The sequence below is a fragment of the Erinaceus europaeus genome, chromosome 2 (assembly GCF_950295315.1).
Source record: "Erinaceus europaeus chromosome 2, mEriEur2.1, whole genome shotgun sequence".
Taxonomy (NCBI): domain Eukaryota; kingdom Metazoa; phylum Chordata; class Mammalia; order Eulipotyphla; family Erinaceidae; genus Erinaceus; species Erinaceus europaeus.
The window spans coordinates 17,067,741-17,093,332 of record NC_080163.1 but is presented as its reverse complement, the minus strand read 5'-3'; the positions used below and the strand labels follow the sequence as shown (position 1 = coordinate 17,093,332).

Below are 25,592 nucleotides of genomic sequence, written 5' to 3'. Positions count from 1 at the left end.
GCTGTGCATATGGGCCATGGCTGCCTTACGATGATCCACCGACTTGCTTCTCCTGTTCAATCGTTTCTTTTGAAGGCAGTGAGTTTTTCTCTTGCGTTTCTGTCTTCTTCAATTTCGACTTACTGAATTTCTCAGTCTCCTCCATATCAAATTTATCAGACACAGTTGAGAAGGAGAGTGGATCATGGTGAGAACGGACCAAAAAGGAGGATCTATGGCCGGGCAGCCACCTAGTTGAGTTATCTACGTCTCCTTAGACTATTCCTTCACACCAAGCAGGTGACTCCTTTCATTTCCACAAATAAGGGTGTCTTTTCCAGAATGTACTTATCTAAGCTATTCTCCACTTCAAGTTGGACTTTATTTGATAGCCATTTCCACAGAACATTATCTTAGTCCTTAGGTTAGAAGATTCATTTATTTCTCTGAGTCCAGTGGCATTGCAACAGTGCTTGACCATTGCGATGATAAGTTCATGATAGGATAGAAAGAGCAGAGCCACTCATGAAATCAATCAATCTTTTTTGATGGCAGAGTAATATTCCATGGAATATATCTCCCATAACTTCTTTAGCCAGTCATTTGCTGATAGTCATTTGAAAAATGCAGCTATGAACATAGGTGCGTATATGTCCCTTCTAATTGGCGCTTGAGTGTCCACTGGATAAATGCCGAAGAGTGATATTCCCAACCTTATTATCACACTCCCCTTCCTACTGAGCTCAGACCACTAAGCCATACACCAGTGTCTTGAAGCACCAGCAGACTCCCAGGACCTTGGATCTGGCTGGAGCTGCCTCCTGGGAAGCACCACCTCCCATTCCCTAACCAGACCTCCATACTCTCTGCCAAGGCCTCTCTACCTGTGGGGGGCCAGTTCCCTATGAGGCTCATCTCTGGGGACCCTGCCCTTTCACTTACCGCTAACGTGTGACTATGTAGGCGTATTTGTTTCAAGTCTGTGTCCCAGAAGAAAATTGTTTCCTGTTTGATCAATATCAGCATCAGGTTTCTGGACATCCACTTGTCCTGATTCCTTTCCCACTTCTGGCTACCATGCTGCCTTCCCTGTCTTCTCTCTTCTCTCCTGTCCTTCTTCCTCTCCCTGTGTCCTTCTTCCTCTCCCCGTTCCCTTCTTGTGTTGCTTCCAGTGGAGAGAGTGTGTGGTGGAAGAGATCACAGCACCGAAAGCTTTCTTCCATGTGCTGGGTGCCAGGCTTGAACCTGCAACCATGCCAGAGTGAGCAGTGTGCTCTATCCAAGTGAGCTATCTCACCAACCCCAGAATAACCTGATCTTCTAGGGCAACTGTGCCACAGGTTTAGGAACCCAGGATAGATGCCAGCTCCATTCTCTAGGGTCCCCTGTGGGGGGCTGACCTCAGTAGCACTTAATATATTCCAAGCTTGCTTCTGATAGGATTTTTTTTTTTTTTGCCTTCAGGTTATCACTTACAAATCCACTGCAACTGGTAGCCATTTTTTAATGTTTTTATTGGGTAGGACAGAGAAAAGGGAGAGGTAGGGAGAGAAAGACAGACACCTGCAGAACTGCTTCAATGCTTGTGAAGCGACCCCCCTGCAGGTAGGAAACTGGGGACTCCAACTGGGATTATTGTGTAATCCTTGCACTTTGTACTATGTGTGCTTAACCCACTGTGCCACTGCCCTGTCCCCACACAGGATTTTTGAACTGGGCATTTAAGAAATAGGTTCTATAACAAGAGAGAGGGAGAGAGAGAGAGAGAGAGAGAGAGGGGAAGTCTGGGGAACCATTAAAGAAGAAGGGGAAGGGGAAACTGTGGAGGCAGGAGCCAAACCGAGGGGAGTGCAAAGAAACTGCTGACTTCTTCCAAATTTTGCCATGTGTCTTTTTTTTTTTTTTTTTTTTTGTCTGTCATCTGTGCTAAGGAAAAGAGAAGCTACAGGCAAATGTTTTTTCCTCTTTCTACTTCTGATGCCCCATCAGAGCAGAAGTGGTCCCTGGCCACCCCCTCCCACTCCAGTGATGGCCATTAGAGCAATCCATTTTTTGTTAATAAATAATTTTTTTTTTTTGCCTCCAGGGTTACTAATATGGCTCAGTGCCTGCAGTACGAATCCACTGCTCCTGGAGGCTATTTTTTCCCATTTTGTTGCCCTTGTTGTTGTGCTTGTTGTAGTTGTTATTGTTGTCAGAGCTGTTGTTGTTGGATAGGACAGAGAGAAATGGAGAGAGGAGGGGAAGACAGAGAGGGGAGAGAAACAGAGAGATCTGGGAGTAGGGCTGTAGTGCAGTGGGTTAAGCGCAGGTGGCGCAAGCACAAGGACCGACTTAAGGATCCTGTTCAAACCCCCCAGCTCCCCACCTGCAGGGGGCGTCTATCTTTCTCTCCCCGTCTATGTCTTCCCCTCTTCTCTCCATTTCTCTCTGTCCTATCCAACAACAACGACATCAATAACAACAGCAATAATAACGATAACAATAAAATAACAAGGGCAGCAAAAGGAAATAAATAAAAATAAAAAAATTAAAAAAGAGAGACAGCTTCACCGCTTGCCAAGCGACCTCCTGCAGGTGGGTGTTGGGAAATAGTGAGCATGTGGTTGAGCTAGGCAGGGCTTGACTTGAGGGGACATCCATCCTCTCCCTGCCCCCCAAAGCTCTCTACATTCCATGCTACTAATGGTCTGGTCCCTTTATTATTTACATATTAATCTCCTGCCTTGTCTTACAAATGACTAAAGGTCTCCTTCCTAAGTCCCCAGAGGGTATTTCTAATTCAGGCCAGTTGAATCCCTAGCAATGGTTGCAAGGGAGGTTCTTCCTTTCCAGCCCCTCCCATTTTTCTCTGCCCCTCCTCTCCTAACTAAGTGTGGATGGTGAAGCCATTTCGGGGCAAGCTTGGCTCTTCGGGGTCCAGGGGGAAGGGAAAGGGGGGGTGTGCAGTGGGAGGCAGACATCAGACATTGCAGGTTTTGGCTCCACGTGGTTTTAACCAGGTGCCTACACGCCCAACTCTGGGGCGCCCACATGAATAGAGATTTGTATTGCTACTGCCATGAACTTGGTTCCTGGGTTATGCCTCCCTCCCGCAATGCTAGCCCGACAGGTGGGGAGCCGGGGGCTCGAACTGAGATCTTTATGCGGGTCCTTGCGCTTTGTGCCATGTGCACTTAACCTGCTGTGCTACTGCCCGACTCCCTAATAAATAAATTCTTAAATAATGTTTTTAAATTAAATTTATTTATTGGATAGAGATGGCCAGAAATTGAGAGGGTAGAGGGGAGATCTAGAGAAGGAGAGAGAGAGAGAGAGACACCTGCAGCCCTGCTTCACCACTCTTTCTTCCTGCAGACGGGGACGGGAGGCCCTAACCCGGTCCTTGTGCGCCCAGTGCACCACCTGCCAGGTGTGCCACCACCTGGCCCCTGAGTGAACCCTTTGGAACACAAAACAGTGTCACTGGTGCCTGAAAACCTCAGGAGGGGTGCCTTATGGGAGCAGGGCAGGAAGTGGCAAAGGGAGTTGGGGGTGCGGAAAGAAGGGAGAAGAGAGGAGACACTATGTTATAAGAGCAAACACAGCCTCTTTTCTTTGCCACTCTTCTCTCTCTCTCTCTTTCTCTTTCTTTCACTCTCACTCTCTTTCTCCATCCATTGCTTTTTTCTTTCTTTTCCCTTCCTTTCTTTCCCCCTCCTTCCTTTCTTCTTTCTCCTTTCTTCTTTCCTTCTTCCTTCCTTTCTTTCTTTCTTTCTTTCTTTCTTTCTTTCTTTCTTTCTATTCTGGCTTATGGTGCAGGGGATTGAACCTTGGTCTTTGGAGCCTAGGCATGAAAGTCCTTGCATAACCATTATGCTATCTATCTCCCCAGTCCCCTCTTTCTCCTTCCCTTCCCTTCCCTTCCCTTCCCTTCCCTTCCCTTCCCTTCCCTTCCCTTCCCTTCCCTTCCCTTTCCTCTCCTTGTCTTCTTTTTTTCTTGCTATCTCCCCAGTTCCCTCTTTCTTTCTCTTTCTCTTTCTCTTTCTCTTTCTCCCTCTCCTCTCCTCTCCTCTCCTCCCCTCTCCTCTCCTCTCCTCCCCTCCCCTCTCCTCCCCTCCCCTTCCCTCCCCTTCCCTCCCCTTCCCTTTCCTTTCCTCTCCTCTCTTCTTTTTTCTTGCTATCTATTGCCCCAGTTCTCTCTTTCTCCTTCCCTTCCCTTCCCTTCCCTTCCCTTCCCTTCCCTTCCCTTCCCTTCCTTTCCCTTCCTTTCCCTACCCTTCCTTTCCCTTCCCTTCCCTCCCTTCCCTTCCCTTCCCTTCCCTTCCCTTCCCTTCCCTTCCCTTTCCTCTCCTTGTCTTCTTTTTTTCTTGCTATCTCCCCAGTTCCCTCTTTCTTTCTCTTTCTCTTTCTCTTTCTCTTTCTCCCTCTCCTCTCCTCTCCTCTCCTCTCCTCTCCTCCCCTCTCCTCTCCTCCCCTCCCCTCTCCTCCCCTCCCCTTCCCTCCCCTTCCCTCCCCTTCCCTTTCCTTTCCTCTCCTCTCTTCTTTTTTCTTGCTATCTATTGCCCCAGTTCTCTCTTTCTCCTTCCCTTCCCTTCCCTTCCTTTCCCTTCCTTTCCCTACCCTTCCTTTCCCTTCCCTTCCCTTCCCTTCCCTTCCCTTGCCTCCCCTTCTCCTCCCTCCCCTTACCTTCCCCTCCCCTCCTCTCCTCTTACCTTCCCCTCCCCTCCCCTTCCCCTCCTCCCCTCCCCATCCCTTCTCTCTCCTCTCCTCTTCTTCTCTTTTCTTTTTAACCAGTTCAAGTTCTGTCACTTGGACCCAAGTATGTTCTTAGTGTGTGCAAACTTTTACTCCCCACCCCCCCACACACACACACACCCCAGGGGGGAACTGACACAGAGCTCCCAGTTCTCTCTGCCTGAAGTTTGTGTGTCAACAGGAGACCAAATTAATGTTCTGGTAAGTTTGCCATTTACTAAAATGGACCCAGGGCAAACCCTGGAGTTTTTAATTAATTATTTACTTTTTTTTTCCCCTTGTATAGCCTGGCTAGGAGTTCCTCCTCTGCTTCCCTTGCAGGGTCCTTGTGACACTCAAATGAGACCGAAGAGCTGTTTTTGTCACCTGGCTTACGAGCCTGTTAAGACGTCCCTGTTGAGTCGAGGAAAAGCTGTGGTGGTTTTTGGTGTCCACACTCATCCCTAAGCTTTGAAACAACCCTGGGGCTGGCTGTAGTGAGGTTCCCACATACAGAACCCTGTTTATTTCCTGTCTTGGAGAAGTTGCTTAAAATATACTTATTCATTATTTATTTATTGCCACCAGGGCTATCACTGGGGCTCAGTGCTTGCACTATGAACCCACCACTTCTGTTGACCATTACCCCCCCTTCTTTTCTCCTTCCTATTTATTAGATAAGATGGGGGGGTAGGGGAGATAGAGAGGAAGAGAGAGACATACACCTGCAGACCTGATTCAATGCTTGTGAAGCTTCCCCCCGTAGACAGGGAGTGGGGGGCATGAACCTAGGTTTTTGCACATAGTGATGCGTGTGCTCAACCTGGTGCACCATCGCCCAGCCCCCTTTCTTTTGTAAAAAAAATATTTTATTTATTTGTTTATTACTGGATAGAGATAGAGAGAAATTGAAAGGGGAGAAGGAGCTAGAGAGGGAGAGAGACGTACAGCCCTGCTTCACTACTGGTGAAACTTTCCTCCTGCAGGTGTGTACCAGGTCCTGGCTTGAACCTGGGTCCTTGTGCACTGTAATGTGAGCACTTAACCTGGTGCTTCACTGCCTGGCCCCCCTACTTTGCTTTATTGTTATTGTTGTTGTTATTGATGTCATCATTGTGGGATAGGACAGAGAGAAATGGAGAGAGGAGGGGAAGACAGAGAGGGGGAGAGAAAGAGAGACACCTGCAGACCTGCTACACCACTTGTGAAGCCACCACCCTGTAGGTGGGGAGCCGGGGGCTCGAAACGGGATCCTTGTGATGTGCCCTTAACTCACTGCGCTACCACCCAACTCCCTATTTTTTATTTTTTATATATTTATTTTCCCTTTTGTTGCCCTTTGTTGTTTTTATTGTTATTGTAATTATTATTGTTGTTGTCATTGATGTTGTTGGATAGGACAGAGAGAAATGGAGAGAGGAGGGGAAGACAGAGATGGGGAGAGAAAAACAGACACCTGCAGACCTGCTTCACCACCTGTGAAGTGACCTCCCTGCAGGTGAGGAGCCAGGGCTTGAACCGGGATCCATACTCTGGTCCTTGTGCTTTGTGCTATTTGTGTTTAACCCACTGTGCTACCACCTGACTCTCAACTTTCTTTTTTTTTTTTTCCAATGGAGACAGAGAGCCAGGGAGGCAGAGAAGAGAGAGAGAGAGAGAGAGAGAGAGAGGGAGGAAGAGAGAGAAAGAGAGAGAGAATGAAAGAGAGCATAGCATCAAAGCTTCTTTCCATGTGCCGGTAGCCAGGTAAGACCTGCATCCTTGCCAAAGTAGTGCCTCCAGGGCTATCACTGGGGCTCAGTGCCAGTGCTACGAATCCATGCTCCTGGTGGCTTTTTGTTGTTATTTATAAAATAAAAATAACAAGACCATAGAACATGAGGAGTACAATTCCACACAATTTCCACCCCCCCCCCCTTGAAAGCTTACCTATTCTTTATCCCTCTGGGAGCATGGACCCAGGATCATTATAGGGTGCAGAAAGTGGAAGGTCTGGCCTCTGTAATTGCTTCCCCACTGGACACTGGCAGGTTGACCCATACTCCCCCGTCTCTCTCTTTCCCTAGTGGGACAGGTGGGGTTCCAGGAGACATTGGTGAGGTCGTCTAGTAAAGTCATGGGCCCCTTGGAATATACATGGTGGCCTTTTCTTTTTCTTTTTTTCCTATTATATTTGATAGGACAGAGACATTGAGAGAGGAGGGGGTGGTAGAAAGAGAGAGAGAAAGATTGAAACCCACAGACCTGCTTCACCACTCTTGAAGTGTCCTCCCCTCCCCCCCACCTTGAGGTGGGGAGCCGGAGGTTGGAACCTAGATCCATGCACGGGTCTTTGCGCTTCATACTATGTGTGCTTAACCAGATGCGCCACCGCCTGCCTCCCCCTGAAGCTGGGCATTTAGGGAACGGGATCTATAATGAGGAAAGCACCAGGGCATGCTGGGATCCAAGTCAGAGTCTCGAACTGGAGGTGGCCAGGTGTTCTCAACAGCCCCAAGGGTTTGGGTTACACAGGTGCAAGCAATCATCCATCAGAAGGCAGCAGCACCTGTGGTATTGCTGTGTGTCCGTTTTACCCGGAAAGGAAAGCTGTGGAAACAAATGCTGAGTTCCAGTGAACAGGACATGCAAGCCAAAGCGTTTAGGAGGAGGTACATGGAAGCTTGCAGTGTACTCGGAAATGTATCACCATTAGTCTCAGGGATCTACTCAGATCTTCGTCTGTGGCTAGGTAGAAATCGGGGGGGAGAGGAGGTAAAACTGACTGATTATGATAGGAGCTGGCTGCAGCTGCAAACTGTTCTCAACTCTGCTGGCCCCACACCGTTTTCATAATCAAATTAGCTGGAGCCTCGCCCAGCTTCCTGCCCAAGGAAGAGCCTCTGCTTCCCTGTTGGGCCCCAGGAGAGTGGGGCCTAGGTGACCTAGTGCTTGGTCTCCGTTGAGGCCTGTGCACTACTCGGTGGCAATTCCTCTTTTAGGCTCAGCCCTTTCCATAAGGAGGGAAACTTAGTTCCTCCTAGCTGGTTTCTCTCACAGGAAGAAGAGCCAGTGGGAGCTCTAAGCTGGAAATGAGCATTCCCCTAGGCTCAGCTGTCATCACTTCTGTGCCCAGGAATTCCTTGCTTTGTCAGCTCCCTTCCCTCTAACACTCACTTTTTCACCAGTGCCCCTTCCTCAGTCTTTCTTCCTTCCTTTCTTTCTCTTTCTTCCTTCCTTTCTCCCTTCCTTCCTTCCTTTCTTTCTGTCTTTCTGTCTTTCTTTCTTTCTTTCTTCCTTCCTTCCTTTCTTTCTTTCTTTCTTTCTTTCTTTCTTTCTTTCTTTCTTTCTTTCTTTCTTTCCTTTCTCCTTCCTCCCTGGCTTCCTCCCTTCCTTCTTCCCTCCCTCCCTCTCTTCCTCCCTCCCTCCCTTCCTCTGTCCCTCCACTTCTTTCTTTCTTTTTCTTTTTTTTTTTGTCTCCAGGATTATCACAGGAGCTCGCTGCCTGCACTAGGAATCCACTGCTCCTGGAGTCCATTATTTCCCTTTTGTTATCCTTGTTGTTTATTGTTGCTATTATTGTTGGATAGGACATCGAGAAATCGAGAGAGGAGGGGGAAGACAGAAAGGGGGAGAGAAAGATAGACATCTGCAGACCTGCTTCAATGCTTCTGAAGTGACCCCCCCCCCCCGCAGGTGGGGAGCTGGGGGCTCAAACAGGGATCCTTGTGCCAGTCCTTGCATTTTGTGCTATGTGCGCTTAACCCGCTGCGCTACTGCCCACCTCCCTTTCTTACTTTCTGTCTTTCTTTATTTCTCTTTCTTTCTTTCTCTCTTTCTTTCTTTCTTTCTTTCCTTCGTCTTTTTAAGGTTTTATTTATTTATGAGAAAGACAAGAGGAGAAAGAAAGAACCAGACATCACTCTGGTACGTGTGCTGCCGGGAATCGAACTTGGGACCTCATGCTCAGGAGTTCAAAGCTTTATCAATGAGCCACCTCCCGGACCACCCTCTCATTCTTTTCTTTTCTTTTCTTTTCTTTTCTTTTCTTTTCTTCTCTTCTCTTCTCTTCTCTTCTCTTCTCTTCTCTTCTCTTTTCCTTCCTTCCTTTCCTTCCTTCCTTCATCCATTCCTCCAAGGCACTGCTTAGCTGGCTTGTGGTGACTCTCCTCACCTGGGTTCTCAGCCCTGCAAGTCCTGGAACCATTTGAGATCCCTTTTTAGTTGATCCTCTTTCCAAGTCATCTGAGAGGGGGGTGAGGGGCATAGGGGGGTTGTTGGGAGGTGTTGGGGGGTTCTAGTAGACTTCTCAATTTATGGTTTTAGTCTTTAATAAATTAAGCAGGAGATGAAGAGGAGATAGCATAAATGTACAAATAGCCTTTGTGTTCAAGGCTCTGGGGGTCCTAGGTTCAAGTCCTAACACCAGCAGAGCTGAACAGTGCTCTGTTAAAAATAATAATCAATCAGACACATGAAATTTGCTACTGCTTTACACTAAGCTCTGAATTCAGCCCACTTAAAAAAAAAAAGTCTTTAATCAAGTAATTTCTACTTGGACCTAGATAGCTTCCTCACCTACTTCCTATTTCACTTCCTTCAATCACTTGGAAGCTTCCAATGAAGGGGATGGGATAGGGAACTCTGGTGGTGGGAATTCTATGGAATTATACCTCTCTTATCCCACAGTATTGTCAATCATTACTAAATCACTAATTTAAAAAAGGGTCTTTATTTAACATTGGCTTACAACCTTAGAAGGTTTCAGAAGTATAGTTTTAGAACACACTTATCACACCTCCTCTCCAGGTTCCTGTGCCCCTGCACTTACCCACTCCTAACCTGCCACCATGATTTTCACAGAGTCTAGGAGACAGTTTGGATAGTAATTTTTTTTTTTGCAAATTAACTTGCTTTACTCACATATATTTTGAATATGAGTGATGTCATCTACAGGAACTGTCTTTCACTTCTAATTTCACTTAGCATAATCACCTCCAGTTCCATCCATTTGGTCTTGAATGACACAATGTCATCTTTTTTTTCATAGTCAACTAGTATTCTGTCAAATATAGATATCTCTCAATGTCAGTTTTTTGTTTTTTGGTTTTTTTTTTTGCCTCCAGGGTTATTGCTGGGGCTCACGCTTTGAATCCACTGCTCCTGCAGGCCATTTTTCCCATTTTGTTGCCTTTGTTGTTACCCTTGTTGTTGTTGTTGTTGTTAATGTTATTGTTGCCACTGCTGTTGTTATTGTTGTTGAATAGGACAGAGAGAAATTGAGAGAGGAGGGGAAGACAGAGAGGAGGAGAGGAAGACAGACACCTGCAGACCTGCTTCATCGCCTGTGAAGCGACCCCCCTGTAGATGGGGGCGGGGGGGCCGGGGAGGCTCGAACTGGAAGGAATTCTTACGCTGGTCCTTGCGCTTTGTACCATGTAAGCTTAACCCGCTGCACTACCACCCGCCCGCATCCCTGTCAATGTCAGCTTTCTTCATGGCCAATTCATCTTCCATTGAACATATATCCCACAGCTGCTTCCCCGCTTCACCTCCTCTCCCTCCTATTAGTGGTTATAGGGGTATAGTCCTATACCACTCCCACCACCAAAGCTCTGTGGCCCCATCTCCTGTCCCCCAACTTCTTTATCCAATTGCCAGTCCACTTTTGCACTACGGGGATCTCTGTCACTCTCCCTGTGGCTTGCTGAAGGTGTGTCAAGGTAGAATGGCAAGGATTGCAGTGGCTTTCATGGGTTTGGAATGCGGTAGATTTTGTCTGCATCCATGCATGCCGCCTCCTTCCAACCCACAGCCTCCTTGGAGCTTCTCATTGCGTTTGGTGCTGTTTTTGTGCATGAGGGGACAGAGGGCCAGAGACAGTGTTTTCTGAAGTCTACAGTCAGGTGGGCACTGACATCTGAAGGGCAAGGCCTCCAGGATGTTGGGGCGGGAAGGAAAGCCAGATACCATCAAGTCCACTCCTGAGTCTTTCACTTGGAGCTTCTCAGGCCTAGAGAATAGATACGAGCTATTTAGGAAGACAGCTAAAATGAGAACTCAGGTCTGCACTCTGACTTGGTTTAGAAAATGAGAACCCCCTTATAGACTCAGGCAGATGGGGAAGTTGGGGTGTCTCACACCCACAGGCTCTCTGTGCCACTCTGGCAGTGCCAGATTTAAACCTGGCAGGAGCTGAGTGCCAGGCTGTCATGAAAGCTTAGCCACTCACAGCCCATGAGGCACCTGGCCAGCCCAGCCCAGACATAACCGCTGTTTCTTTGTGCAAGAGTCACTTACTTCATGTGCTAGAAGGCTCTAGGAAACATGGTGGATGGACCCCAGAGCAGCTGGGCTCTATGTCAGCTGCCCGCCATGTTCTGATTTTGACGGGGGTTGAGGGAGGATGGCTTCACAGATTAGCTTCGCATCAGCTCCAGGCAGACGACAGAAACCTGCTTGTCATATTAGTTGTGGGTATGACCACATACACCAAAGTTGCTGGCAGGAGGGTTCCTCCTTCTCAGCTGGTGTTTCCAAGAGACTTGGAAATTACTAAAGGTTCCTCTTCCTCCTTCTCCACCACCTCCATCTCCTCCTCCTCCACCACCTCTGTCTCCTCCTCCTCCTTCTTCATTAGTGATTTAATAATAATTGACAAGATTCTGTGATAGGAGAGGTACAATTCTACACAATTCCCACCACCAGAGTTCCATACCCCATCCCCATCCATTGCAAAGTTCCCTGTTCTTTATCCCTCTAGAATTATGGACCAAAGATCTTTATGGGGTGCAGAAGGTGGAAGGTCTGGATTCTGTAATTGCTTCTCCACTTGACATGGACACTGGCAAGTCAATCCATACCCCCAGCCTGTTTCTGTCTTTCCCTAGTGGGGCAGGGCTCTGGAGAGGTGGGGTCCCAGGACACATTGGTGAGGCTGTCTACCCAGGGGAGTCAGGTTGGCATCATGGTAGCATCTGCAACTTGGTGGCTGAAAAACATTAAGATATAAAGCAGAACACATTGTTTAATAATCAGGAACCTAAAGGTAAGAGTAGAGGAGATGGAACTAAGGGTCTTTATGTGGGAAGAAGCTAGGAAGTCTATTTTAGGTATATTCCATGGGGCTCATACATTTATTAAATTTTGCCTGAGTCTGACAGCTAACATGAAAGTGGGCTAAAAGTTTGGTCTGGGAAGATGGTGTCAGAGTTGAGAATAGGACTAGAAAGCTGGAGCACAGCAGAGAGAAGCTCTCAAATATGGGGAAAGTATATCAGCTCACCTGGCTTCATCTTCTCAGCTCTTGTACTGAAGGCGAAGCTGTACGAGCTTGTGTAACTGAGTCACACAAAACCAGGCTGGGGAGTCGGGCGGTGGCGCAGTGGGTTAAGCACACGTGGCGCAAAGCGCAGGGACCACCATAAGGATCCCGGTTCGAGCCCCCGGCTCCCCACCTGCAGGGGAGTCGCTTCACGGGCGGTGAAGCAGGTCTGCAGGTGTCTATCTTTCTCTCACCTCTCTCTCTGTCTTCCCCTCCTCTCTCCATTTCTCTCTGTCCTATCCAACAACAAAAGCAACGTCAACAATGGCAATAATAACCGCAACGAGGCTGCAACAACTAGGGCAACAAAAAGGGGGGAAAATGGCCTCCAGGAGCAGTGGATTCATGGTGCAGGCACTGAGCCCAGCAATAACCCTGGAGGGAAAAAAAAAAAAAACAGCCTGGACTTGAGCTTGGTTTGGACTTAGGATTTGCAGAGTACCTTACTCTCACTGGGAACGTGATTGGAAAGAGACAATGTTGACCTTACATTATGCAGCCTGGACTGGAATGATGCCCCATGCACGATACCATATAAGATTGAATGACTGCATCAGGGAGACAGCATAATGGTTATGCACATGACTCTCATGCTTGAGGCTCTGAGCTCCCAGGTTCAATCCCTAGCACCACCATAAGCCACAGATGAACAGTCCTCTGGTATATAAAAATAAAATAAAAATAAAAAGTGAATTTTTACCACTTTTTCTCTTTCTTTTATTTGATAGGACAGAGAAAAACTGAGAAGAGAAAGAAGGAGGAGATAGAGAGGGAGAGAAACTGAGAGACACCTGCAGCACTGTTTCACTATTAGTGAAGCTTTCCTCTAGCAGTTGGGGGTTGGGGCTTGAACCCAGATACTTGACTAGTGTGTTCATCCAATCAGACGTGCCACTGCCTGTCCCCCCCCCCCTTTTTTTTTATTGCCACCAGGGTTATTGCTGGGTCTTGGTGCCTGCATGACGAATCTACTATTCTGGCAACCATTTCCTTCCTTCCTTCCTTCCTTCCTTCCTTCCTTCCTTCCTTTTTTTTTTAATTGCCACCAGGATTATTGCTGGGTCTTGGTGCCTGCATGATGAATCTACTATTCTGGCAACCATTTCCTTCCTTCCTTCCTTCCTTCCTTCCTTCCTCTCTCTCTCTCTCTTTCTTTCTTTCTTTCTTTTCTTTTTCTTTTTCTTTTTGATAGGTCAGAGAAAAATTGAGAGGACAGGATAAAGAGATACCTGCACCAAGGCTTCATCAGTCATGAAGCTTTCCCCCTTCGGGTGGGAACTAGGGGGCTTGAACCCAGGTCTTTGGGTATGATGACATGCACACTCAACCAGGTGCACCACAACCCAGCCCCTGCCCCATACATGATTTTTTAAAAAGACAGAATGAGTCAGATTTTCATGCATCGTTTCTTTTCCAGTTCTTACAGCTGATAATATTCAGAGACACCTACCCCCCTCGTTTTTATCTTTTTCAGTTTCTCTACAGTACAGCAATAATTTTTTTAAAAATTCCATTATTGCCATCGAGTTCTGAGGTTATTTCTTACTACAATCTAGCAGATGTAGCTCCCTTTCAGTTGGACTTGTAATTTTCTAAAGAAAATGCTCTATATTGAATCCAGGGTGTTAGGAGAAATTACATATCTAGTTTTATGCCCTGGACATGATAACCAGTCAACACAAATTGCTCTTTCTCTGTAGAGCTGGTCCATCACACATGCATTTTCCTTACTCTCAGCTGCTTTTATAAGTCAGAGTGTGATACAGTGGGAGGAGAAGGAGATAGATAGATAGATAGATAGATAGATAGATAGATAGATAGATAGATAGATAGGAGTACAACACCAAAGCTACCTCCATTGCTACAGTACCTCTTGCAGGGGACGAGGATTTTAACCTGAAGCTTGGGCATGACAGGGTAGGTACCCTTCCATGTGTGTTATCTCTTCAGTCTTCAATAAATATTACCTAAGTAGAATATTTCCTATTTAAAAAGGATAAATAAATGTTGGTATGCATGAGACCCCTTCCGTTACATTTGGTTTAAATCCCCCCTGCTTAACACTATTCTATTTACATAACGACTTCATTCTATTTACATAACCACTGTTAACAAGTACCACCCTCCCTCCAGGGCATTGGTGGTTCAGTGATAGGATTCTCACCTGCTCTGCCCCCTCCTTGTCACACTCTGATTTTCACCAGTCACTTTTGTCTCCACCCTCTCTATGTCACATCCTGTTTCCACCCTACTTGGCAAGTATATATAAAGACAGCATTGTGAGTTTTACAGTACCTTGAGTTTAGCTTAGCTCGGCTTAGATTGCGCTGCGTCCTGCATGAATAAAGAGATACTGCCTACAGCTCAACCATGAGTCCCTGGTCGTCTGTTACCGGCTTGTGAAGCCAGCCTGGCGAAAATAACATAACCCGTCGAAAACAACAAATAAAGATTTCTTTCTTCTCTCTCTCTTTTTTTTTCTTCTTCTTATGCCACCAGGGTCATCCCTGGGGTCAGTGCCAGCACTATGAATCCACAACTCCTGGCAGCAGTTCAGCAATTCTTTTGTCACTCTCTTTTTTTTTCCCTCTCTCTCTCTCTCTTTTTCTTTCTATCTTTTACTTGATAGGATACATAGAAATTAAGATGGGGGAGATAGAGAAGGAGAGAGAAAGATAGACACCTGCAGGCCTCTGTGTGTGTGTGTGTGTGTGTGTGTGTGTGTGTGTGTGTCTGAAACTTCTCCCTGTAGGTGGGGAGCGGGGGCTCAAACCTGGGTCCTTATGCATAGTAATGTGTGTGCTCAACCCGGTGCACCACCGCCCAGGCCCTAAAGGGCACTTTTTAAAAAAGGAAGATGAGAGACAAAGACACACAGAGCTGGAGATAGAAGAGGAGGGAGACACCTGCAGTGCTGCTTCACTGTTGGTGAGGCTGGGTCCTCGAGCACAGCAACACATGTGCTCTACCTGGCCAGCCAGCACCTGACTGCTAAATAAAGGTCACAGGGACTTTAGCAGATAGAAATGTATGCACTTATTCTTACAGGCTTTACATATACATTTTTTAAAATATAATTTTCCTGATTAGCACTTGATTGCAAAATTGAGATGAAAACTTTATTGTCAAATATTTTTGACAACTTTTTTCTTTTAACATTTTTATTTGAAAAAAAAATTAAAAGGAGAGACAATGAAATTAACCCTCACCCAGAATGCTGCCATAGTTATGAGAAATATAATCTCCCCAGTAGCACCATCACACCAAAATCTAGCCAGGACTACTAATAATTTAGTAGATGGTCTAGGTTCTTTTCAGTACACAAACACACTCACATAGATATTTGATAAGAAAACAATGAATAGTGTTAATTATGCTGTATTTCTCTTCCTTCCTTCCTTCCTTCCTTCCTTCCTTCCTTCCTTCCTTCCTTGGAGTTGAACCTGGAACTTTGGTGCCTCAGGCCTGGGAACATTTTGCATAACCATTATGCTATCTGCCTATTCCTGCCTTTTTGTTTTTATTTGATTGTTTTTCAGTCGTTTGAGTTCTACTAGTTTGGAAGTTCCTTACAGTGTTAGAATTCTCTTGGTGATTATCCTAGAAATGATAATGTGAATTCTTACTAAAGTTAATTAGTGCCTTTCCTCTTCTCCCAGAGAACACAAACACTTGAGCAAACATATAAATGTATATGTATAATATATATATTAGAATTCCCCCAACTCCCATGCCACTATTGTGATTTCTTTTAACTCCCTCCATGTATCAAACACCAGAAGGCAAATAGCTGTGAATCTGCACAGCCAATATTCATCTAGATTAAGTGGCAATTTTTTGCTATTTCCTTTTCTATTCTCTTCTGCCCGACTCTTCCTTCTGTCTGTGATCATTTTCCTTCCATCTAAAAGACATGCTCAGGCAGGGGTAGATAGTATAATGGTTATGCAAAGAGACTCTCATGCCTGAGGCTCCAAAGTCCCAGGTTTCAATTTTCCTCACCACCATAAGCCAGAGCTGAGACGTGCTCTGGTTAAAAAAAAAAACAAAAAAAAAAACAACTCCCTTGCCTGAGACTCTGAGGTCCCATGTTCAATCCCCAGCACCACCATCAGCCAGAGGTGAGCAGAGGTCTGGTGTGACTCTTTCTCACTAAATAAATAAATGCCACATTAAAAAATTATACACACACACACACACACACACACACACACACACACACGTTCTAAGACCTGCATTGCAGATCTGCAGAATCCCCCTTCGTTTCCCTAGTCTAGTAATGGCTTTAGATTGCTTTCAGCTTTAAGTATGAGTTTGCAGGGTCAGTGGCATTTCTTCTATGAGAAAGAAGGTTACCCTGTGTGCCAGTCTTTTCATTTAATTTTTGGATATTTACAAGTTGACTTTCACTGTTTTGAGGGTCATCTTTTACTCTGACATCTTTTGGGAATTATTATTTTTTTTTGTCTTTCTTTTTTTTGCTTTACTTTCACGCCAAAGCATAAATGTCTTTGTTTATCCTACTAGGGACTTTCTGGGCTCCTGAATTTTTAAAATTGCTTCGAGTCTTTTATCAGTTCTTCAGTATTTTTATTAACCTTTGCTTCCTTCTTGCCCATTATTCCATTCCATATTCTACTTTTTTTCTGGGAGGTCTAACTGGAGACTAGTCTTTTTTTTTTTTCTTTCTTATTTATTCTTATTATTAGTTCTTTTTCTTTCTTTCTTTCTTTTTTTTTTTCTACCAGAGCACTGCTCAGCTCTGGCTTATGGTGGTATAAAGGATTGAACCTGGGACTATGGAGCCTCAGGCATGAGAGTTTCTTTGCATAACCATTATGCTGTCTACCCCTGCCCATTTATTTATTTATTATTAGATAGATACAGAGAGAAATTGAGATGGGAGGGGGGAAATAGAGAGACTGAAAGAGAAGAGAGACACCTGCAGCCCTGCTTCACCACTCATAAAGATTTCTCCTTGCAGGTGAGGACCAGGGATTTGAATGATGGGTCCTTGCACACTGGAATGTGAGTGCTTAACCTGACATACCACTGCCTGGTCCTGAGGCTTGTCTTCAATACATAATAGATATAGGAAATAGTAGATATAATAAATAAGCATATGTAATAAAAATGTCAACAAAAATTACTCCACTGAAGTAAAAGACTTTGGGGTGGGGGTACTGGGGAGGGTTCCAGTCCTGGAACATGATGGCAGAGGAGGACCTAGTGGGGGCTGTATTGTTATGTGGAGATGTTATGCAAACTATTGTATACAAACTATTGTATTTCCCTGTCGACTATAAACCATTAATCCCCCAATAAAGAAATTAAAAATTAAAAAAATTAAAAATGCCAATAAAATTAATGCTGACAGTTTCTTTTCTTTTTTTAAGTTTTTTAAAAAATTTATTGCCTTTTGTTGCCCTTGTTGTTTTATTGTTGTAGTTATCATTGTTGTTGGATAGGACAGAGAGAAATGGAGAGAGGAGGGGAAGAGAGAGGGGGAGAGAAAGACAGACACCTGCAGACCTGCTTCACCACTTATGAAGTGACCCCCCTGCTGGTGGGGATCCTCCATGCTGATCCTTGCACTTTGTTCCACGTGTGCTTAACCCGCTGAGTCAGCCACCTATTTTGTAGTTTGAAATATAATCTACTGTTTGTTTTGCCTTTATTATTATTATTATTTTGCCACTAGGGTTATTGCTAAGGCTCAGTGCCTCCATTGCATCATTGTTCCTAGTGGCCATTCCCCCCCCCCTTCTTTCTTTTTCTTTTTTTCCCCTCCAGGGTTATCACTGGGCCTTTGTGCCGGCAATATGGATCCACTGCTCCGGGTGGCCCATTTATTCCATTTTATTGGCTAGGACAGAGAGAAATGGGGGTGGTGGGAGGAGACAGGGAGAGAGAAAGATAGACACCTGCAGATCTGCTTTGCTGTTTGCGAAGCGTTCTTCACTCTACAGGTAAAGAACTAGAGGTTCAAACCTAGATCTGTGCACGGGTCCTTGTGCTTAGTACTATGTGCCCTTAAATGGGTACGCCACCACGTGGTCCCCTCCTTTTTCTTTTTTTTTTTTGACAGAAGATGAGAGACAGAGACAGAGATAAGGAAAGAAACCTGAAATATTATTCCTCAGCTCATTAAGCAAACACACACACACACACACACACACACACACACACACACCGTGGAGGCTAGAGATCGAACCCAGGTGATAGTCATTCTTCTGAGAGGCCCATCTCCTGACCTCTCCTGGCCCATGTATCCTAAAGGAGAGTGTCTGACCTTTCGAGCCAAATATGCCAATGTCTGCTTGATGTTTGTTGGTTTTTTCTAATTTTTTATTAATATCGTTATTTTTATTTATTGGATAGAGGCAGTCAGAAATCTAGAGAGAAGGGAGTGACAGAGAGGAAGAGAGACAGAGAAACACCTGCAGCCCTGCTTCACCACTTGTGAAGCTTTTCCCCTGCAGGTGGGGACCAGGGACTCAAACCTGTGTCCTTGGGCACCGTAACACGTGGGCTCAACCCGGTGCACCACCACCCGGCCCCTCTGCTTGATGTTTTTATTTTCCCTCTTCTCTTTCTCATCCTTTTGTGTTGTTGCAGCGGTCTGGTGTCGGGCTGCACCGCGGAGAAGAGAGTGGACGTCCAGAGCAAAGGGGTACACAAATCTTTATTATAGGATGGGGGGGGGGTTGGTTCAGACCACGTGGAGCCAGCCGGCAATGGTCGTCCCCACTACCTGACCACGGGGGGGGGGGGGGGAAGAAGGGGGCGAGATCTGAGAGAGGGGGAGCTGAGAGCCCAGGGGGGGGTGAGGGGGCTTTTTATTGGGCGACAACCAGGGGTGACGTGTGGGGCCAGGATTGGTTGAAGGGGGCACTGCTAGGATTTCGCAGGGCGTAATAAAACCTGGGGGCAGAGACTGCATCAGAATAACTCCTCAGCAACACTTTTGACTTTTTTTTTTTTTTTTGATACATCCTGGGTCCTTTATTCCATCTTAGACCCCAGTCTTCTAGTGTCAAGCTTGTGGCAAGATCTGATCTACTGTAAAATCTGTCTTGCTTTTTAATCATGACGGTTGCGGTTTTCATCTTACAGTTTCTACTTGATTCCTGTTCTTATCAAAGCCACCTTGCAGTTTCCACTTCAGACCCTAATTGCAAGTGATTCCTTTTTTAACTCTGAAGACTGATAATGTCAATTTGGAGGCTAGCCCCCATCCTTTCACTATCTCAAGTCTTGGTGTCGTTATGGATTTGTTGCTGTCTGTTGGCTCTATCCCCTCCCAGCCCCCCACCATCCAGTCCTCAGCCACAGAGACTTTAATGCAGGACGCTGCATTTGATATTTTATTTGTAGTAAGGGCAGAACCAAGATAAGCCAAATAAGGAGCACCTGTGTTTAACCTCCTCCTGGTTTCTTCTTCTTTTTGTAAAATTTTTAAAAATTTTTCTTTATTTATTTAAAGATAGAGACAGCCAGAAATTGAGAGGGAAGCAAGAGAGAGAGGGAGAGAGACAGAGAGATACCCGCAACACATCTTCACCACTTACAAACCTTTCCCCCTGCAGGTGGGGCCTGGAGGCTTGAATCTGGGTCCTTGAGGACTGTCACATGTTTGCTCAACCAAGTGTGCCAACTACCCTGCCCCAACCTCCTGTGGTCAAGCAGTGCTACAGGGCCACCTTGGATGAAATCTCTGGAGATGTCAGGAGTCACCCATGTGAAGTCAGTGCTGGAACCGGTGCTACTCTTTGTCTCACAGCGCTCACTCCCAAACTACACAGGGTACCTTCTCACAGACTGTGTCTCACCTGCAGAGACCCTGTGATTGACTTGGTTTGTGGGGTTGCTATGACTTTGTTCTTTTATGTTTGTTTGTTTTTATTTTTAAATGGGGGGGAGGGGCATAGAGAGGGAGAGAGACACATGTAGCCCTGCTTCACCACTTGTGAAGCTTTCCCCCTGTAGGTGGGGACCAGGGACTTGAACCTGGGTTCTTGTGCACTTTAATGTGTGCGCTCAAGCAGGTGTGCCACCACCTGGCTCCATCTGCCACCTTTTTTCCCCATTGTTGTTGCTGTTCCTGTTGTTGTTGGATAGGACAGAGAGAAATGGAGAGAGGAGGGGAAGACAGCGAGTGGGGAGAGAAAGATAGACACCTGCAGACCTGCTTCACCACTTGTGAAGCAACCCCCCTGCAGGTGGGGAGCCGGGGGCTTGAACCTGGATGCTTGCGCGGTCCTTGGGTTTTGCAATATATGCGCTTAACCCCGTGCTCTGCTACCCAGCCCCGAGGAGTTCCGTTTGTAACACTAGATTCCCCCAGGGAACGTTGAATTCATGTGTGACTGTTTCTCTCCCCTAGGCAGCCCCTTTCACCCACTCTACTGCCAAGTACCACGGCTCCGCGTAGCAGCTGCCTCTCGCTTCTTCTCATATTCCAGCTGAGCACTGCAGGTTCTCTGTTGCAGTGACTGAGCTCAGATGTCACTCACCTCCAGGTGACTTAGGGCCCTGCTGTTCCTCTGTCCTGCTGAGTCACTCCTCTCTCACTGACCAGGTTCTGTCTCCCCAGATCACACTGTCTGCTTCTGACTTCTTTATGCTATCTTTTATAGGTACTTTTTCATGCGTTTTCTGTTGGTTTCATCCCTTTTGGGGGTTTTTATGAAAATGGCTATGGGTTTGTAAGTGAATAAGAAGATTTTTTTTCAAGTTTATTTTTCAGTCTTTTTATTTTGTTTTATTGATGTATTATTATTGGAGAGCTATTGAGAAGGAAGAGAGAGAGAGAGAAACACCTGCAGACCTGTTTCAGCACTCATGAAGTTTTCTCCCTGCAGGTAGGGACTGGGGCCTGAACCTGGGTCCTTGCACACGGTAATATGCACGCTTAACCAGGTGCACCACTGCCTGACCCCTAGTAGGAAGATTATTTTCTTTTCTTTTAATTTTTAATATTATCTTTTATTTATTTATTGGATAGAGACAGCCAGAAATTGAGAAGAGGGGGATAGATAGATAGATAGATAGATAGATAGATAGATAGAGAGGGAGAGAGACAGAGCAACACCTGCAGCCCTTCTTCACCACTCACAAAGATTCCCCCTGCAGGTGGGGACTGGAGGCTCGAACCTGGGTCCTTGCACATTGTAAAGTGTGCACTCAACCAGGTGCACCACCACAGGCCCTAAAGTTTTCTTTTTTTTTTTTAATTTAATTTTTTTAATATTATTGGAGGATTTTCAATTCTGTGTCACCAGAGGGTTCTTCTAGAACATGGGTTCTTCTCCATTTACTTTTGACTTTTGTTGTAACCAGAAAGTTGTTTTTTTTTTTAGTTTAGGTTTATTTTTGAAAATGTGCACCTGATGAAAAGTATGAATGACACAAATAAAAAACAAATTTGTAAGCCCCGAATTTACAAGTATTACTGTTGTTATTATTATTATTTAACTCAGAGCTCTGCTCAGATCTGACATATGGCAATGCTGGGAATTGAACCAGAAACCTTTGGTGCATTAGGCATGAGTCTTCTGCATAACCATAGCCCAGGATTGGTTTTCCTGCATGTCTCTCCCCTCCCCCAAAGGGAGAGAGAGAGAGAGAGAATATGAAAGAGAACATAACCCAACAATTTCTTCAGTGTGGTGTGGGCCAGACTGGGACATGGCAAAGTAGCAGACTATGCAAGTGAGCTATCTCTTTACAACTATTCTTTTATTGTTACGTTATTGCTAGTCTTACTGTATATGATAAGACGGAGATAATTGAGAGAGAAGGGGGAAGAGAGGTATGTGCAGATCTGCTTCACTATTGATGAAGCTTCCCCCTGCAGGTAGGGCGGGACCCAGGGCTTGAACCTGGGTTCTTGTTCAGGGTATTGTTTGCTCTCAACTGGATGTCCCACCACCTGACCCCCTTTTACAAGTATTCTTGTTTTCGTTGCCCTCCTGGGCGGTGTCAAGATCAAATGCAGAGCTTCACATGTGCTAAGCAGACTCTCCACCTCCAAGACCCTTTCCTCCTCTCTGAAGGAAGGCTCTGCCTGGCTGCCTTTGTGGGCGGAGACAGAGAACAGCCGTCAAAGTGGCACACCTGGTGGAGAGAACATGTTACCATGAACAAGGACCTGGGTTCAAGTCCTGGTCTCCACTTGCAGAGGGAAAACTTCACACATGGTGAAGCAGGACCACAGGTGTCTTACTCTCGCTCCCTTTCTTTTTAAAAAAAATTTTTTTTTAATATTTATTTGTTTCCTTTTGTTGCCCTTGTTGTTTTATTGTTGTAGTTATTATTGATGCTGTTGTTGTTGGATAGGACAGAGAGAAATGGAGAGAGGAGGGGAAGACAGAGAGGGGGAGGGAAAGACAGACACCGGCAGACCTGCTTTATTTACCGCCTGTGAAGCGACTCCCCTGCAGGCGGGGAGCCGGGGGCTCGAACCGGGATCCTTACGCCCGTCCTTGCCGCTTTGTTCCCTCTCCCTTTCTGCCTCTCCTTTTCCCTCTTGATTTCTCTCTGTATCCAACAAATAATAAAGAAAGAGAGAGAGAGAAAGGGAGGAAGGAAAAAAGAAAGAGAGAGAGAAAAAAGAAATAAAGGGGGAGAGAATGGAAGGAAGAAAAAAGAAAGGAGGAAGGAAAGAAGAGAAATTAAAAAATATATAGAAAGGCAGAAAAATAAGGGCAGAAAAAGATTATGGGCCTCTAAAGAGGTTGTGGGCCCACCCACAGGATACTGTTACTGTTTTACTGTTTTCCTCATGCCGTCCTGGGCTTGGCCTGAGCCACTCTGGAACGCTGGCTCACTTGCTGCCCTCACCTCCCACCAGAACTGGCTGTGCCTGCCGCCTCTGGGCCGGGGTGCTACAGTCTCTTCTCCTTCCCTTGTCCCCTGTCACTTCTCTCGCACTAGCTGTGAGCCATTCTGCTCTGGGTGACTGCAGCTCGCTCCCCTTCCTTAGAGTACTGGACAGAAGGGTGCTGTGCTGCTCTCTGGGTCACTCCAATAAATAATCAAGAGCCCCTCCAGGGGCTCTGCTTAGGGGTGACCTCACCATCTGAGGGTTTTCCTGGGACCTGTCGGCTGGATGGGAGGAGGATGACCTTGCATTGCTGGGCTCCTGATGTGTGTGTGTGTGCGTGTGCGTGTGCGTGTGCGTGTGCGTGTGCGTGTGCGTGTGCGCGTGCAATGCCAGGGCTTCGTGTATGCATGATCCCACCCATTTCTGACAAAAGGAGATAGACGACGAGCAGGGTGAGAGAGGAAGGGAGAGACAGAGACACCACAGCGCTCCTTCTCTACCTGGGACACTGAGGCAGAGAAGCTAAAGGTTAACTTCTCAAACTGAAGAAGAGAAACCACAGTTGGCATTTGTCCCTTCCCTTCAGCATAAACAGGGCTTCCTCCTGTTGTCATCAGAGTGGCCTTGGTCAGCGGCTTTAACATCAGATACTTCTGCCCAAGAGTCTGCTGGCAACTCAGACAAATTGTACTGTCTTCACACAGAGAAGAACAATGTAACTGGTTAAGCTGGTTGCCGGGTATTGCTGTGGGAAAGTTGATAAGTGTAAAAGATGAAGCACCTCTGTGCTTTGGGCTGTTTCTTTTTTGGGATTTGAATTTGCTGAGCCTGCCAGCACTAAGTAGATGCTGCTTCCCCGGGGCCAGGTGGTGGTCAGCACCTAGATGAGTGCACGTATCACAGTACACAAGGACCCTGGTTCAAGCCCCTAGACCAGCTCTGCAGCGGAGAAGCTTATGAAACAATGTTTCAGGTGTCTCTGTCTCTTTCCCTCTCTATCTCTTCTTTCCCTCCCAATTTCTCTGCCTCTATCCAAAATAAATCAATAAATAATTTAATTTAAAAAAACCCCACTGCTTCCTACTCTCTCTGCCTGAGAATCCGATACCAGAGCTTCTCTCAGTGCCGTGGGTTCTTCCATGTGGTGACAGAGTTTCATGCAGAATAGAGCATATGCCCTTCTGAGTGAGCTCTCCCCTAGCCCCTAGTGTCTTGGGTCAGGCCATCCCACTTATTCTGAGTCAAATGAAAGGTCATCAAAAGCTCAGAGTCCTGATCTATCAATAGGTGTAGCCTCCTTTCATTTTCACAAAAAGCCTCGATTATCCGCTTGGTGTTGGAGGAGAGACCTGGGACTCCCAGATTGTTGGACTTACTCAAGACCGTAAGGCTGGTGAAAGGTGGTAAGATGGTGGCTCACCCGTTGAGAGTCCATGTTGCCAAGGACCCAGGTTCAAGGCCCCAGTCCTCACCTGCATGGGGGAAAGCTTCACAAGCCGTGATATAGTGTTTCTCTCTCTCTCGCTCTTCCCACCCCTCTCAATTTCTTTCTGTCTTATTAAACAAAAAAAAAAAAAAAGAGAGAAGAAAAAGGGGAGAGGACTGGCCACTGGGAGTGGTGGCTTTATCATGTAGGCATGGAGCCCCAGCAAGAAAGACAGAAAGCAAGGAAGGAAGGGAAAGAGGAAGAGAGAGAGAGAAAGGAAGAAAGGCAAGCTGGTGAGAAGCAGAGCAGGGGTGTGTCTCCTCAAGATCTAGCCTCCTAATTTCATTGCTACGCTCACTCTGTAATCAATTTTGCTAATTAGCTAAGAGTCAGGGAAGCACTTTTAGTGTCTGGCAGGGTGCGGGTATTCTTTGCTGGGTCTCAAATGAAGGTCATCTCTGGGTCATATCTCTCCCTCCTGTGCACCTACCATTTGGCCAGAGGGGACACTCCCTGCACTTGAGTGGCTGGTGGAGCCCTATGGAACTGCCAACAGCAGCCCACTTCCGCAAGGCACAAGTGTCAGTGTCATACGGGTCCGTTGTAATACTCCTCGAACACCTATTTATATGCCAGTTTTGTTCTCCTTATGTTTGCTCCTTGAATCTCCTGGAATCGCACCTGCCATCTCCCCCTCTCCCTCCACCCCCACTCCTTGACCCTGCCCCTCCCTCAGCAGTAGAAGTCAGCTCTGCCCCCAAGACTGCTTGTCTTTCTGTGTCTTTGTCCCACTGTCATGCCAGCACTTAGGTTCAAGGTGTCAACCTCTTCTGCCTGTCATTCTGTCATGGCCCCCTGATTTCAGTCCTGCCAAACTGAGTTCCCTACAATCTTTTCTCTGCCCAGCAAGGGAAAGTAACTTTTAATTTTTTCCCTTTAATTTATTATTTATTTTTGGACAGAGGAAGAGAGAAATTGAGACGAAAGGGGGAGAGGGAAAGAGAGGCACCTGCAGACCTGCTTCGCTGCTCATGAGGCTTCCCTGCCGCAGGTGGAGACCAGGGGCAACTTGAACTCGGGTGCTTGAGTGCTGTAATGTATTGGGCATTAAGCCAGCCACCCCTGCCACTGATCTGTCTTCTTTCTATCTCAAGACCCGCCCTGCCTGCAGGGTAACATTAATCCCACCAGTTAAAACCATCACAACAATTGCTAAGGAAGTTCCCAGTGTGCCTTTTTCCTTTCTCCACCCCCTTTTCCTAGCCATTTCTATTTCCAACTTGCTACTTCTGGTTTTATCCTATAAAAGTCACTTCTGATTCTGGTTTCTCTCTCTTCCA

At 46.3% G+C, this 25,592-nt stretch overlaps 1 protein-coding gene across 1 annotated transcript; it reads right to left on the bottom strand.

Moving 5' to 3' along the window:
* LOC132532747 (thymosin beta-4-like) lies at positions 1-24,261 on the bottom strand. The gene is made up of 2 exons (XM_060171269.1): positions 24,203-24,261; positions 1-212 (listed from the first exon to the last, which is right to left on the bottom strand). Exons 1-2 carry the CDS (start codon positions 24,259-24,261, stop codon positions 26-28), a joined length of 246 nt encoding a protein of 81 aa, XP_060027252.1. The 3' UTR covers positions 1-25.
* Positions 24,262-25,592: the final 1,331 nt, after the last annotated feature.